Consider the following 17,659-nt stretch of genomic DNA (forward strand, 5'->3'; position numbering starts at 1 on the left):
ATCCCATCTTTATCAAGACCACATACTTTTGTCTCACACTTCAGGAATTTTCCTAGAACAAATAAATACAGTTACTGTTCTCGCTTATATTAATTTTTGCCATACATTGATGGTCGTATTCTTTAATTAAATATAGCGGTTATCCGCTTTCTACTTTTGCTCGACTATTCTTCGTCTTTCTATGTTGGGTCTATGGAAAGGATATATTTTATAATTCTTAACCCACATTTTGTTTAACGTATCCGATGGTTTTCCCTCCATATTCTTAATATGGCAGCCGGATTCCCTGTATATTAGCATCATATTTCCTGGCCTTGGTATAAACGTATATACTACAATAGCCACTGCTATGTTGATTAATCAATTTTGGATGTGGATCTCCTCTCACCTTTGGGATTGGCGATCTTTTCCTGGCCCCTTATTCGTTTTGTATTTCTATTGACCCACTTCTTTCAACTTCTTCGTGGTTTAGTATGATATATTTTATCCTTTCTAAGTTGGAAGAGGGGAAAGGGGAAAATTAAGACTGTTTGTAGAGCGTAATTTATCTTTCTAGTTCACTTTGTTATAGGCATATGTCATTCCTTGCCCTTTAACTATCTCAATTACCTTCTCGTGATGAAGACGGGTTTTCCTGTTCTAAAAGAAACTTTTTTTTCCTTTTTTTTGTTTCTGTCTGCCAATTTTCTGTACTGCGCGGTATTTTAAAATGTTTCTTTCTGCGTCAGTATATCTGGAAGGAATGAGATAAAGGACTTTTATCTAGGTTTTTCCGTACTTATCGTACTAGTTGTTTGTTACTACTATCGTTTTAACAAGCCCTCATTGTCTCACCTGAATATTCGCTGTCTTGTACCCGTGATGTTTGTATAAGCATCGGAGCACGCTCTGTGATAATTTTCCGAGTTTCTGCGCTGCCGATTATTTAGAAGCCTCTTCCTACATAGGCGAGTCTAATGGACATAGAAAAAAAGGGGATATCATCTAAGTTAGTCAATACTACTGGTCTCTGATAGCTTTTCTAACCGTTGTCTATATGGATTCAAGTTTCTCACCTGATTTCTCGCTGTAATATAGCCGTCCTGTCAGAATCTGGATCGGAGCTAAATCGATCTTTTCTTACCCGATTTCCTATTTATCTGTTGTCTCCCACTTTCTTATTGGTTTAAACCTCAGCTCATGATTATTGAAACGGTCTTCACACTGAAATCTGCTTCAGGATTGGTTTAGAGAGTCACGTGATCGGGTTTGTTTGCTGCTTGGTTTTTCTCCTCCGTTTTTTGGTCAAAGGAAGAGAAAACTTTATTGGTACTGCCTGTGTGTTCTTACTAATAACTACCTTGATTAAATTACTTATAAGATTGGGATCGGCACTCGATATTTTTCATGTTTATTTTTTAAATCTTTTTATATTTTTCTTTGATGGAAATGCATTAAAAGATATTAATTCTTGTGAGTGCTTTTCTTCCCATAATGGTAGCTTTTAAATCCGTTTTCTTATGTCCCTTGGATTCTTATTAAGATTATAAATGGCAATATCTATACATGTATGTATCCTCTTTGATCCAAGTTGTTTGTAAGTGTGTCCTTAATATTGGAATACTTTTGTGTGGGGAGAATCACACAAAGTCGATCTATAGTGACTATTTTCTCGAACGTAGCGTTACACTCCTGACTACCTTCGTTTATTTATTCCAGGTTATTTATCTGGTCCCAACTGCAATCTATACCTTATATCTTGTACAGATAAGGTGAGAGCATACTATACTATTTGGGGAGCATGAACCTCATCCAATCCTCTCTTGAGTTTAAGCCTCTGTCAATGGTATTCAGATAACATATATACCATTGTTCTCTCTTTTTTCTCCTACATTCTAAGTTTCCTCCTCTTCTGTTGATCGTAATTTTTTCCAATATGAACCACTGGAATTCATCACATTTGTGGTTCATCTTGGTGAAATGGTCAACTAATGGGGCATTTTCCTTTTGGGTTCTTATTGCCGACTTGTGTTCAGCTAGGCGTGTGCGGAGTTCTCTACTCGTTTCGCCAACATAACCAAGCCCACATGGGCAGGTTAGGAGGTATACTACATTTTTGCTGCGGCAATTGTTTAATGTGGTGCTGCTGAGATTTTTACCTGCAAAAGTGATGTTTTTCCCTTCTAGGCATTGTGTGCAGACTGCACACGATCCACATTTGTAGTTACCATTTGCTCTCTCACCCCCTAGCGTACTCTGTTTTTCTAATTCTGTTGGATATGTTCTTACTAATGCGTTTCTGATTGTCTTATTGCGTCTGTATGAGAAAAGCGGTTTATTTAACTTAACCTCTGTACCGTAATTTAAAATCTTCCAATTCCTATTGATTATATTTTTGATTTGATTACTCTTATTTGAGAATTGAGTTACAAAAACAACTCTCTCTGTTGATATATTTTCCTTCTTCTCTTTCTTTAAATTTAGTAAACTTTCTCTGTCATAAAACCTCGCTCTTTTTAAAGAATTTTTTATCAATTTTTTTGGATAGCCTCTGGCCTGTAATTTTGTTTTCATTTTATCTGCATGATAGTAGAAGTCTGCGATACTAGTGCAGTTTCTCCGCAGTCTTAAAAATTCCCCAAAGGGAATATTATCCTTCTGGGAGTGGGGATGGTTGCTGGTATACTGTAGCAGTGTATTTTTATCAGTTGGTTTTGTATACAGTTCTACCTGCAACTCACTATTTACTACTTTAATTTTAATATCTAAAAAATCTACACTATCATTACTGTGATGGGCTGTGAATTTTAAATTGGGGTCTCCTAAGTTCAACCATTCAAGGAACTCCATCAATTCCGAGCTGGCACCGTTCCAGATGAAAATAATGTCATCTATAAAGCGGTGCCAGCACGTGATGTTTTCGAAGAAAGGAGCCACCTCATTAAAAATATTTCGACGTTCAAATTCTCCAACGTAGAGGCAGGCCAGACTTGGAGCACATGTGGCTCCCATGCTGGTACCTTTTGTTTGTAAATACAGCTCATTTTTAAATAAAAACATATTTTTTTTTTTTATACATACATGTATAGATATTGCCATTTATAATCTTAATAAGAATCCAAGGGACATAAGAAAACGGATTTAAAAGCTACCATTATGGGAAGAAAAGCACTCACATGAATTAATATCTTTTAATGCATTTCCATCAAAGAAAAATATAAAAAGATTTAAAAAATAAACATGAAAAATATCGAGTGCCGATCCCAATCTTATAAGTAATTTAATCAAGGTAGTTATTAGTAAGAACACACAGGCAGTACCAATAAAGTTTTCTCTTCCTTTGACCAAAAAACGGAGGAGAAAAACCAAGCAGCAAACAAACCCGATCACGTGACTCTCTAAACCAATCCTGAAGCAGATTTCAGTGTGAAGACCGTTTCAATAATCATGAGCTGAGGTTTAAACCAATAAGAAAGTGGGAGACAACAGATAAATAGGAAATCGGGTAAGAAAAGATCGATTTAGCTCCGATCCAGATTCTGACAGGACGGCTATATTACAGCGAGAAATCAGGTGAGAAACTTGAATCCATATAGACAACGGTTAGAAAAGCTATCAGAGACCAGTAGTATTGACTAACTTAGATGATATCCCCTTTTTTTCTATGTCCATTAGACTCGCCTATGTAGGAAGAGGCTTCTAAATAATCGGCAGCGCAGAAACTCGGAAAATTATCACAGAGCGTGCTCCGATGCTTATACAAACATCACGGGTACAAGACAGCGAATATTCAGGTGAGACAATGAGGGCTTGTTAAAACGATAGTAGTAACAAACAACTAGTACGATAAGTACGGAAAAACCTAGATAAAAGTCCTTTATCTCATTCCTTCCAGATATACTGACGCAGAAAGAAACATTTTAAAATACCGCGCAGTACAGAAAATTGGCAGACAGAAACAAAAAAAAGGAAAAAAAAGTTTCTTTTAGAACAGGAAAACCCGTCTTCATCACGAGAAGGTAATTGAGATAGTTAAAGGGCAAGGAATGACATATGCCTATAACAAAGTGAACTAGAAAGATAAATTACGCTCTACAAACAGTCTTAATTTTCCCCTTTCCCCTCTTCCAACTTAGAAAGGATAAAATATATCATACTAAACCACGAAGAAGTTGAAAGAAGTGGGTCAATAGAAATACAAAACGAATAAGGGGCCAGGAAAAGATCGCCAATCCCAAAGGTGAGAGGAGATCCACATCCAAAATTGATTAATCAACATAGCAGTGGCTATTGTAGTATATACGTTTATACCAAGGCCAGGAAATATGATGCTAATATACAGGGAATCCGGCTGCCATATTAAGAATATGGAGGGAAAACCATCGGATACGTTAAACAAAATGTGGGTTAAGAATTATAAAATATATCCTTTCCATAGACCCAACATAGAAAGACGAAGAATAGTCAAGCAAAAGTAGAAAGCGGATAACCGCTATATTTAATTAAAGAATACGACCATCAATGTGTGGCAAAAATTAATATAAGCGAGAACAGTAACTGTATTTATTTGTTCTAGGAAAATTCCTGAAGTGTGAGACAAAAGTATGTGGTCTTGATAAAGATGGGATTATCAGTCTGAAACCATCGAAACGCGTCGACGCTGTGGATAGCGCAATCAGAGAACAAATACAGATTACGTATATACAGATTTGTCAACGTATAATGTACTGTATTTCCAAAAATTTAATCTGATGTGCACTCGTAAAGAGAAGTTTCTGAATCTTACAAATTGTGTTTTTGTCTCAACGTTCTGCTGGTCATAATGGTGTTATAAAGATTTCTTTTATATAATTTCATTTTTGTTTATGTGAACGTATTGAAACTGTATTGTATTTTAGGAGGTTTTTAATAATTTTGATGCTTTGTTCAATGAATTTGTATGATTGACAAGGATGAATATACTTGTTTTAAAAAAATAAAGAAAAATTCAATTCCCAAAGATAAACTTTTTTCTGACGTAATACTTAATGCTCTGTTAACTAGCAAAATCAAGGGAACATTTCCTTTTATCTTGGTATAGTTGAAACATGTGCCCCTCAAGCAACTCTAAGCCTTTTTCCCTGGCTTCTGTCCTTACAACTGCTTTCAGTTTGAAACTGTGCTAACAGATTAGGACATCCGTAGCTTTAGGTCTTTGGCATTGGTTCTGCTCACTCTGTATGTTCTATCAGCATAATTATGCCACAGTCAGCAGAGAGAGAATGCGTTTGAACAACCTTTGAACTTTGGTCTCTATGCTTGATGCCTTTGCATCGGGGGAAGATGGAGTGGGGTGGGTGGTGGCCCTGTGTCATCCGCACATTTTGCCTGCTTGACCTGTTCTCCAGGTTTCCTCTATCTCCTCGTCTTTGGTTGGATTGGTGCTTTGCACAGTAGAAACTCTTTCTCTGATTTTTTTTTTTTACTTCCTATTTTACTTACCGGAGTTCCTTGGCTAAATCGTTCTTTACCAGCTGAATTTCGTCTGTCTCTTGGCAGTTGCCCACTCACTTTCTAGGTCTCCCGCTGATTGTTTTCATCTTTGCTGAGCCAAAGCCAGATGGAAGAAGGGTCAAGTGTCCTACTCAGTCACCATGTTTGCTACATCCTCGATAATGAACACTTCACTTCAGAGTTAAGTGCCTAACCCTGCTCCAAGAGTCTCAATGGTTCTTGTGCAAATATGTCTCAGGCACTTGCATTACAGGAATGACTTTGGTACATCGTTTTTGGACATATGTATACATATGTGCATCATCAATCAGTCAATCAATCCACATTTATAGAGCGCAGCACTGTCACACCTGGAGGTATCTGGGCACTGGGGCGTGAGGTCGCCATCGAAAAGCCAGGTCTTGAGGAAAAGGTGATAAGGGTGGAAAGACACAGTTAAAAGCAAAACAGAGGGCTGAAAAACAAGGTAGCAGAAAAGGCAAACCAGAGGGCAGAATATGAGCAGAAAAGGCAAAACAGAGCAGAAGAGGGCAAAACAAAGGGCAGAGAAACAAGAGGAAAAGGTCAAACAAAGGACAGAAAAGGCAAATCAGTGGACAGAAAAACAAGCGGAAAGGCAAAGCAGAGGGCAGAATAATAAGCAGAAAAGGCAAAATGGAGCAAGGAATGAGCAGAGGCGGCACAAACAGCGGGAAGCAGGTAGACAGACGGCAGAGCGTAGCAGATTGCGAGCAAGCTAGACAGGAGAACTGTCACAGGGTGAGCTGGCACAAGGCTCTGCTCTGCTGGTACGAGGAAGTCGGGATGTGGTTAAAGTACTATTTTCATGTATTGGAATGCTACTTGATATGCAGTGTATAAATAAGCACAATGTCCTCCATGAAAATGTAATTTTATCTTCTGGTAGTTCTGTACAATTCTATGCCTGGCAGCAGCCATATGGTATGTACCAGGCAAGTCTATTAACCTGTAACAGATGGCAACTAAAAGCATCAGCTTTTCTGTTCTAATTAAAAAGTATTGCAATGCCATTTCGTTTGCATTTATTTTTGGAAGCACTAGACTACGTTCTGTTAAATCTATTGCTGCAAATGTTCTGAGGTATTATAGTAACAGCAAAAACACAAAATAATTTCTACAGAATGGGACAGAGTGAATCTAAAATTGCAATCAATTTTGTGAATGTGGATAGACTGGTATCTCAAAACTGTGGCTTCATAGAATTGAGTCTTACCACTCAGATCTGCCCCCTCGAAGGTCATGGGTTGCTTAAGCATGAAGAAGCAGCCAAGGACACACACCTAGAAAGAGAGATGTCAGATACCACAAAAAGATGAAAGTGTGGCAGACCCTTCCGATCCACTGCTGTTCCCCACTCCCAGGGAAAGATCGATAGGCCCAAAAGTGTCACTCACTGGAGCATTACTGTGTTGTCCAATTACACATGAACACGAATAGAAAAGCAGCTAAAATCATAGCAGTGGAAGCAGTTCTAGCAAAAGTGCTCCCTTAGTTAGAATTGAATGGAATGGGGTGTATTTGTTAAGTGTAACATTCACCGACTTAGTCATCTTTGCGCTGTGAACAGGAAAGCTTAGTGGTATTTAAGCAAAAGAACCACTGTGCAGTGAGCAGAATAGAAAGGGTTTCAAAGCCTTTCTAAAAGAAAAGTAGGATGTGTAGAAAACAGTTTTTTTGTTGCAGTAGTCGCCTCCCCCCACAAACACACACACTTTGTCTCTGGTATTTAATGCAACTTAGACTGGAGTGCACTGGGTTCCTGCTAACCAGGGCTCGGTGCCAGTGTTCTTTCCCCTAAACAAGACAACTGGTCACTTGTTCCCAAAGTGACCAGGTCTTTAGCACCTCCGTAAGTCCCTAGTAAGTGGTGCCTCTGGTACCTAGGGTATAGGTACTAATGAGGGTTCCTAAGAGCTGCAGCGTATCTTGTGCCACTTTAAGGGACCCAGCACCAAAACCTTATAAACTACCACTGCAGGCTGCATGACAAGATGCTCCAAAAAGTGAAAACATGACATGGCACACACTTATGTGCATGTCCCCTAACCCTGCATGTAATATTTGTAAGTCACCCCTACAGCAGGCCTTACAGCCCTAAGGCAAGGTGCACTATATTACATGTGAGGATATATCTGCATGAGCAGATACCCATGTGCTGTCCGGTTCAGTTACTGGCAGTACCAGTGAAGAGGGCTGCATCTTAAGGTATGTACTGGGCACTTGTCAAAATGAAATTCCCAGCTACATAATGGCTTCACTGAAACCTGTGGTATTTGATACCTCGTATTAATAAACCCACACTGATTGGATTTATTAATACATGCATCCAGAGGGTACCTTAGAGGTGCCCCCTGAAATCTACCAGCCCTCTAGTGTTCTAGCTGACTGGGTCTGTTCACCCTGCCACCACAGACAAGTTTCTGACCCCCAGGGGTGAGAGCCCTCGCACTCAGGATTCAGGAACAATGCTTTCTTTGGGGAGGGGTGTTATCACCTCTTCCTCCAGGAAGGCTGATAAATCAGCATATCAAGGCAGGAAGCTTCAAAGGCCTCTGCTGCCTTTGATATGCGACCCAAGGCTTCCCCAGACCGGGGAATTGCCACCCCCTACCCTGGTCCCATCTGGCACCAGGACAGTCTGTAAAAATTACCTATGCAGGAAGCGTGTTACACTGCCAGACTGGACACACCTCTAGGGTTACCAGTTTTGAAGTGGAATTAAGAATTCCACCATCTTGTGTGTGGTGAAATTAGGAATTCTGGGACAGGGTGATGCCCACTCCCTAAATGAAGTGGTCATCTAGGGGGTGTAGTGAACCAAGGGTTAAGTAGCCAATTGACTACTACCCCTCACTTCCCTTAATGGCCATAATTTGATTAGTTAGGGGACCCCCTGATACCAAGACTACAGATTTCGACGGACAAAAACAATTGGACAAAGAAGAAGATTGACAGCCAGAGAATCGAGGAACACGACTGACTTGGCGCAAGCCCTTCCAGCCTGCCTGCTGCACCCAACCCTCTTGGAGCAACCGACTCGTCCTTCCGCTGTGCAGATTCCAGGAAACATGGGCGGCTTCCATTGCTTTGCCAATCGCCAAATAAACTCCTTTGGAATAGAGGAGCTACTCCCCTGGAGCTGCAGGCACCAAAGAAGCAATGCCCGGTGCACTGACCTCCCACCTACGGGGACTACCGATGGAGCAGCTCCCCAGGAAGAGGTAGCTGTGCACCTACAGGCCAGACCTGTCCTCTTTTCAAGTTTGGGGATGCCAGAACCGACCGGTGTCGCACCGTACCAATACCTGGGGTACTGTACCCTTTGCAGCAGCCAAACGCGTTATATCCAGTCCGAACACCAATGCAGAGGAAGACCGACATGCATGCTAAGGGACTTCAGTGACCGTGAGACCCACATCAATCGTTGCCCAGTTGTTCTGTTTGCTCCTATGCAGCAGAAACAGAGACATAGAGTGAGTCTGCGATCGCCACCCCCAACACCTCAAAGCACCTCTGCATCCGCGCTGTGAACCTGAGTTCAAGGGAGGTGATGGTGCCAACGAGGTCCCAAGACCCACAACAGCCAAGCCCATCCTTGGGTCTGGCCAGACTGGACCTTCAGTCACTGCCTGAAACCTCTTTCTGCTGGCACCCCTCCAACCATGAGAGACTGCCCCTCTGAACCGGACACTGAAAGACAACACTGCACCAAAGGTGTCCCCTCGTGCCCGGGCATCTCACTGGTTGAGCCCCCTGTGGGTTCCCCCAGACTGGTCTCTCAGTCCCAGCTTGCAGCCTGTTTCCAACTGGACCGTTTGCCATTGAAGTGAATGTGACACCCGACGCCGTGCCGCACCTCTGCACCCGAGTGCCCCAAGGCCTGCCGAGGTGACCTGTTGGTGGGGCCTTGGACCTTGCCCCCCTACTCACCTTAAGTCCGGGAGAACAGTCCTGTAAGTCGCTGTTAAGTGATTGAATGCAGTAAATGTTTTCCCCCCAAAGAATACGAGTACCAATCCAGAAATTGCACTGTCAACTTTTGAAAACTGTAAACATTTGTATCTCAAAAAGTACTTAACTGATTTCAATGATCTTGGTGTTTAAATTAAAATATAAGTATATTGTTTTTATTAATTGGCGTTGAATTTCTTTGAGTGTTTGTCTCATTTACTGCTTTTGTTTCTGCAATAAATGCTTAGCACTTACTACCCTCTGAATTGCGTAACTGCTCATCCACACTGCCACAAAAGAGAGCATTTGGGGTGTCATTTGTTTGCCTCAGTAATTCCTTTGGGGTTTGCCTGGACTCGTTACACAGTGTACCTCTTTTTGGTTTACTATATAAAGACCGAGCTTTCTACAAAATGTACTGGATTTAACACGAAAAGTAAAGTAATTCCAAAGTTAAGGACCAACAAAGAAAATAACTCAACCACGAGCTGTAGCTCTCTTAACACGAGCAATCGAAAGCAGTAACTGAAATTTAGATTGTGTACTTTTGTACTGGATTATAAAGCTTGAACCTTGATGCCAGTGGCGATTTTTGAATTTGTCATCCCGAGTGGGATGGGTGTGCCCAGACGTTGATCCCGTTTTCTCCGTGCCACTGGAGTCAAGGTCTTCAAGATAGCCCTGAAATCAAAATGACTCAACATTTGAAAATGTAATAGTGCAGTCAGAACATATCTGGATTGGCATGCGAATAAAATAGCTTCAGTTGCAGTGTAGAGGAGTGTTTTTTTCTCTTTTTTTTATTGAGGTCCTCTTACAATAACAGATTACAAAAGGCATCAAAAGTTTAGGGGTATGAATGAGGGAAAGCATGAATCAGCGTAAGGGTAGGTTGTGAGATCCAGAAAACCCAGAATAATGATCGGAGATGAAAGTGACTTATGAATAAAGAAACAACAGAGGAAAGAGCTTGAGAGGATGCAGTGTGTGAATAAATCGGAAAATGAAGCACAGGTAAATGATTTAAAAAAGGTAACCTCACAGACAAGTGGTTTGAGAAGAGGGGTTCGGAGTGTAGATGAAATGCAGAATGGATCAAAGCATTTCAAATTCACTCAGGGGGCACAGTGAAGTTAGCCTAATGAAAAGTAATACATGTGGGGAATTTGGAGTTTCCTAGATAACGTGTTGAGCATGAGCTTTCAAAACGAGAGGCAGGTTATGGAACAAATGTATATAGAGAAGGTGACATGGGCTCAAAGACCATCCGTTTTTGAGAGGAAGATTTTATGATAGGAGTAGAATCAAGAAGTATGGGGAGCACTCAAATCTGGACAAGGGGGGCTAGAGTTAATTTTAGATGCTTGAGATGAAGGCAGTGTAGTGCCTTTCTGAGTTGTAAAGCAGTGGCTGCGTGAGTATTGGATACATGCTCTAAAAAGAGGGACATGTCCTAAAAACACTGCAGAGACTTGATATCCTCTTTGTGCAGTGTAATGCGATTCTCAATCATTACAAAACATTCTTGTATGCCTGTAATTCTTCCCCTCATCCTTTACTCTTTCCAAACCTCTTTCCAGCCACTAAAACTGATGTAGGTCATGACAGCATCAATCAAAAAAAGTTTATCTTGCTACAAAATCCTGCAATTCACAATTTTCGTATTTTGCCCATGGATGCACTGAAAGTAGTTACATCATGCATCAAGAATCTTACAAACTATTGTCCCATTAGCTATTTCCATGGAAAATGAAATGCTAGAAAGGAGATAACAATAGTTTCAGCGGTTTAGTCCACTGCTCTTTTGAAGACAGGCTGTCCATTATTGGGTTGTAGCTGAAGTTTCTTAAAATAATGGATAAAGTGCCTTCAAAAAATTAGGAAGTGCTCAGTCCTGCTAAATCCCTTTGGAGGTCGCAGCCAATCTACTCTCCAGTAGCACAAGGTGGTCTAGTATGAACAATATAGACCAATCAAGTAAGATATTACAGTGGCCTGCAGATTGTGAAACATATATATATGTTATGTCAATCTCATTGTTTGTGTCTGGATATGGTGTGATGTCTGAAATTGTGAGATCTGGATATTTTTATTGTTTCATTGTGAAGTTGCTACCAATATGAGAAGGTAGATTGAATTTGATTGTGATGAACCTTTGCACATTTCAGTTTTGTAATAGCTGTATCGTTCTTGCTAACCTCCAGATCCATTTAAACAACACCTGGACACAGAACTTGATGAAGATGACATAAGAAAGATTACAAGTGCTTCTAAAGCAACAAGCCAACTAAAGGTACTGTACTGTCTCAAGGACACTAGTCTCCGTTTTATAATGCAAATATAACATCAACAGACTGCGTCATTCTTGATTTAATTGAACAAATAGTACATTCTGAGAAATTCTGTGGACTTCATGTAATTCTCATAATGCATTTGTGTATGTACTGGACAACGGATATGGATCTTTTGGGCTGATTTAACCTGTTCAGTGCAACTGACAAACCATTGGTGTTAGCTGCACTACCTTTCTGATGTGTCTAACGTGAGTGGTTCGTCAGATGCACTGCTGAAGAAAATCCTTCTGGTGTAAGCATCAGAAGGTTTTTATTTTAAAGTCTGGACCAAAGCCTCCCTTGCATGCTGAATTTTAATTTTCTATTTGCCTACTGTGGTGCACAACACTCAGTGTGCAGATGTCACAGTAAGCAAAAGTGAAAATAGATTGCACCATTAGGCATAATCTGCTTTCACTTTAATTGGAGAACTGATCTGTACAGCCAGGTGCCTCTGGAAAATGCCCCATTTCCAGCTGTACCTGTCCTAAGTAGAATCTTGCTTGAGGATTGAGATGGGACCACAATCTTCACAATCTCCAGGAAGAGATCCAACATTGGGTACCAGGGAGTCCCGTTTTGGGTGGGTAGGCCCAGCCAAGGCGAATGCTTGCTTTGCCCCACCAACCCCTCCCTCGATACAACAGTCACGCTCCCACCCCGTAAGGGGAAAGACAGTCTTTCTTCCTTACCCAGGGGGATGGGAATTGGTTAGGGGTTTTATCTCCTATCTGCTCCTATGGCGGAGACTGATGGGTGGGGCAGAAACCAACTAGACACCAAGGTAAAAATAATAATAAAAAAGAAGGGCTGGTGGCGGTCCACCTTTGCATCAGACCATGCTCCCACCCCAAAAGGGGAAATAGTCTTTTTTTTGGCCCATCTCCTCCCAACCCACTTCGTTAAATAGGAAGTGTTTATGTCCAGTCTGTACTCTCGAAAGGAGCAGAAAGCCCACTAGACACCCAGAATTAATTAGTCAATAAAAGGGCGGGTACTGCCCATTCTGGCATCAGTCCTTGCCCCCACCCCAAAAGGAGCAAAACTGAAAGCCCAGTAGACACCACAGAAAAAAAAATTAAAACCAAGGGTGGCGATGGTCTGCTCAGACACTGAGGCTTGAAGCATCATTGTCTCCATGGCAAGCAAATTAGGAAATTAATTTGGCTAAGGGTTTGTCTTAAGGCCCACCAGAGAGCATGTAAATCCCAACTTCCTCTCACTATCCATGATGAATAGATGCAGTATTTGGTCTTTCCCAAGTTGTCGGCTGGGACAATCTTGCAAACCCTGGGAATTTTTCAACCTAGAGAATCGGGCAAATCCAGTGTGGTGCTTAGATCCTGCTACTTTTTCTTACCCTGAATGCCCTGCAGGTCTCAAAACTGTTAAAATAATTTAATTTATTCACATTTCTTTGAGGGAAAGTTGTGTATTCTGTTGAGAGCTGCAGAATTCCTAGTATCCAGCATTCTCACTCCGCTTGTGTGGCTAAGTGTTGCGCCCGCAACAGGAACAAATGAAAACTGTGGCCATACAAAGTCAATTTGGTATTCACCTTTCTATCTCTCAGCAGTTCAAATTGTCTCTCCTCTTTTAATGTTAGTGAGTGGTGTGCTCCGATATCCCTACATTCGAGAAACCAATTTCACCACCTGATAATGTGGTGCAATAATTGGTTTCTGTACTGCCTGTTTTGCATGGTTGTATAGAGAGTTGGATATTTGGTTGTTGGATTGTTTGTAAGGACAAACACGTCTTGTACACTCTTTGAGTTGACTGTGTCTTCCAGTTCAGTGCATTGTTCTTGGTTGTTAATATGTCCTTTTTTTTGTGTCAAAAAAGGGAATATATGAAAACCATCTACGTAATATTAATACTCCTTTTATGACCTTACAAAATATTTCTTTTCTTTCTCAAGTAGTTTGACAGTTGCTATTGGTGCCTCTGTTGGAATAGTTCTTCCTTCAGAGGCACCTTTCACTTTAGCATTTATTAGATGTAAATCAAAAATGCTCCCAGTTCAGCAGCTTGTGTTCTGATATAACTAAAAACATGCCAAGGTTGGTGTTGGTTTCCACTAATGAGGAACTCTTTGGAGAAAAGAGCAATTTTGTGGGTGGTTCTAGGACATCTGGAAGGCTGTATAGTCCCTATTCAAAAGAATGTGCTGTTGGTCCCACTTTGACGGCACAGAGAGATATTAAAGAGCAGAGGTTGCTTGATGCTGCTGACCTTGGATCCAACTTAGATCTTCATGTCTGAGGCCTGTAAATAACCATAGATGCCACCTGCTTATTATTATTGCCACTGCATTTGGTTACAAGTATGCTGACGATCAGTGTCTTATTTCTTTTTGTTGTTAGTGGTCAACACTGGGACAACTTATCTTCACTTCAACTTTGCCAAAATTCAAAATCTTCAAAGTGGAAAAAGAAGTGAATTTGAAAAAGCTTCATCTTCAAAAACCTTTGGAAACCACGTGGCCAAAAGCAAATGAACAGTTCATTGTCTCACAGAACAAAAAAAGTGAACAACACTTTACTCCTTTGCAGAAGGAACTCTTTAGTATTATGAACTCCTACAAGGACTTATTCTATCCTGAGAGGACTGCAACAGAGCAAGGGGAAGAGGTCCGGCATATTTATTGTTTGCATGCATTGAATCATGTTCTCAAGGCCAATTCCCGAGTGCTCAGAAATAACGCCAAAAAAAGAGAACAGAAATCCCTCGGTGAGGATGAGGAATTGCGAGATCAAGGACTCACTAGGCCAAAGGTGAGCAGATGTATTTTGTATATTCTCATTTTCACAACCCTTATTATGCCTGTGCTGTTGTCACAGTGTCCTTCTCACAACATGATTAACTTTATGATCGAAGTTGTATTTGCAGCTTCATTAAATAAGGTGGCACAAATACTGTAACTTGAAAGTAGTTGATTAAGTGTATGACCCATTTGTATGCTAGAATGTATTGTCAAATGTTAGGTGATACTTGTTGGAAAATAGCATTGATTTATGCATTATACATCTTGAAATGTTTGATGGAAGTGCTGCTACAATTATTATATTTGGGGTCAAGATTGGTTTTTTTTTCCTTTCTTTTTTCAGGAAAGGTTTCTGCTGCCTGCATATTCTTGTTTGTTGCTTCTGGATAGTTCTTAGTTCATGCTGTATTTTCCTCATTCTAGATCACCCTAATTTGTGATCAACTGCATGTTTTTTTATTCATCCTTTATCTTCAGTTCTAACTAGTGAGGAAGGTGATGCAGTTTAATTTTAGCCTTGACTTTCAGCAGAATGTGTATGTCCTAAACCTGTTTTATGGTAAATGAAAGAAAGCCAGACATGTGTAATCATCAAGTTGTGACGCAGTAGACAGCTCTGAGCTGAGTTTAATATTCTCACATATGTTGGCTAAAAAGCCTAAGATTAATATGGTATTTCAGTCAGTTTGTGATGTGCCAGGCAAGTCTTAGTTTGTCCTTCTACAGGGTTGTTAGAACTGATCATTCCCAAGACAACTTAGAGAAAATGTTAACAAAGCAGTGAATATTTCCATATTACTTTTTCTAATTGTTGGCTAATGAGCTATATCTGTTACAGACACTTAAGAAAATCTGGTTATGCAAGTTCACATCATCTGCCTTTCTTGACAATCTTTTTTCTCTCTAGTCCCTTTTAAATAGTGTCTTAGTCATGTGTTGTGGCTGGTACTGTAAATATAAGGGACTGGGTAAATATCTTTACACAAATTTCATAACCACATACTGTAGACAGAAGATTGCAGGTTCATATTGCAATTCTACTGCTTAATTGCATAGAGTTTACAGGTTCAGACAAATAACAGATTAGACCAGGCAGCAGCTGTGATAATATCATTAGAGCTTTATCAATATAGATAATGAAGTGCCTCTATTGAAGTCGTGAAATAACATCCACAACCGCAAATACAATCTTGCACCAAAGAATCAAAATTAGCAAGGGGTCTAGAGAACACCTTAATAATTATCATTCAAATTTCAGCCTTATTTATAATGCAGGAATTAAATAAATTTGCCTGAAACATCAGCTTGCCAGTTTCCAGAAATACAGATATTTAGCTGCGCATTATAGGTTTTTAATTTTAGATAAATCATCTCATTAGCAGCAAAAACAGAAGTTTGGGCAGTTAGGGCCGGTGGGGCTCCAAGACAGCCATGTAGCTTCGGATCAGAACACTGTTTCACCACTCGCAGGCATCGATGAGCTGCTGCACTTTGAGGATGCGTAAACAAGAGTGTCAGGCATCAATGGGGTGAAGGTTCAGCTCCTCTGAGGCAGCATGGACCACTATGGCCGACCGACTGTCTCCAGGCCTACCACTTGTGTGCGCATTATAACAATCTAATTCTTGCTAATGCTGGTGCCCTTCAATGGACTGTCTCCAGGGTGAGAGAAAGGTGGATGGTCTTGAGAGCACCAGAGAGCGTGTTGTTTTGGGCGAATACTAGTGACAAAAATACAATGGTAAAATCAAGACAGTGACCTTTGTGGGTGCCTGGGAGTGATGGAGGAGTGCAGGATGAGCCAGTGGGTCACGGATTTCCTCAGCGGCAGGTGATGCAAAGTATCTGTGTCCACTTATAGTGAACCAGGCACAGGAGCAGGGGTAGAGACTTTGATAGCCCTGAGTCTCAAGCAACAGGAGGCAAGCCAACAAGCCCTTGCAGATCACTTCAGTTGCAAGGCGGAGTTCAGCTCTCCCTCAGCAGAGTCAGAGAGAAGCAGGGAAGCACAGCAGAAAAGAAAAGCCTTCCAGATCAGCAGTCCAGCAGGGTATCAGTCCTTGCTTCAGCACATCATTTCTTCTGACATAGTTCAATTACAGGTCAGAAATGTCTGTTTTGGTGGGGACAGAGACCCAGTACTTATACCCAGTTGTGCCTTTGAAGTGGACAGAAGCCCTTTCTTCCCATCCCTGGCTCCAGACTATCAGTAGGGGGTAATCAGCCCTTTGGCACTGCCTATTCAGGTGTGTCAGCCCGTCCCTCCCTTCCTCCCAGGAAGAGCCATCAGAATGCAGATGGGTACTCAAACACACCTAACCTTCCTGTGTTAAATCCAACTTTACCAGTAAAGAGGATTTAGCATTACCATTCCAAAAGATATAAAACATGATATAGATACTCATTTCTAATCCGGAATTACAGCTTGAAAGTGTATTCAGGAATTCCCAGTGTTAACCAATGAGAGGAGTGGGCCTCACTGTAGAGAAAAACAAATGTTCGAGGCATATGAGCTGCAGCTTACACACTGTGCATAGATCGCCATCTGGTGTTGGGCCCGGATGTTTGCACTTGTTTTGTCTTGGATAGTCTTTGGAAGTCATGAGGTATGTGACTCCTCCTTTGGATCATAGTGCGCATGGGCATCGGCTCCATCCTCAGATTGTTTTCTTCCGCCATTGGGCTCCGATGTGTTCTCGCGTTCCAGTTCGGAACCGTTAACGGTTTTCTCTTTTGACGCGCAATCCTTCAACTTCAAAGTTTTCGATTCCGGTTGTCGACAAAGGCCTTCGGGCCTACCCGGGACTTATCTCCGGCTCATGGAAAGGACGCCATTTAAAAAGTGTCCTCGATGTGGGTCGAAGTTTCCCCACACCGACCTACATGAGGTGTGCAACTTCTGCCTCTCACCGGAACACGAGGCCAGAGACTGTCCAGCTTGTGCCTCCTTCCGCTCCAAAAAGACCATCCTGGACCGACGAGCTCGAAGAACAATGGCGTGCTCGTCATCTTCGATCCCCGACGAGATCTTTCAAGAGTGCGTCGATGTTCCGGAGCAGGGTCGAGTCGAAGAAGCCATCATCAGCGCCTCCAAAGCAGATGATTCCGATGTCGA

At 41.3% G+C, this 17,659-nt stretch overlaps 1 protein-coding gene across 1 annotated transcript in view; it reads left to right on the forward strand.

The window, feature by feature from the left end:
- UTP25 (UTP25 small subunit processome component) overlaps positions 1-17,659 on the forward strand; it is a 203,151-nt gene that overhangs the window by 97,236 nt on the left and 88,256 nt on the right. The window contains exons 5-6 of the mRNA XM_085612834.1: positions 11,649-11,737; positions 14,144-14,554. Of these exons, the coding sequence (XP_085468960.1) occupies positions 11,649-11,737; positions 14,144-14,554 (500 nt within the window). The remainder of the gene's footprint in view (positions 1-11,648; positions 11,738-14,143; positions 14,555-17,659) is intronic.

The sequence above is a fragment of the Triturus cristatus genome, chromosome 6, assembly GCF_964204655.1.
Source record: "Triturus cristatus chromosome 6, aTriCri1.1, whole genome shotgun sequence".
Taxonomy (NCBI): Eukaryota; Metazoa; Chordata; class Amphibia; order Caudata; family Salamandridae; genus Triturus; species Triturus cristatus.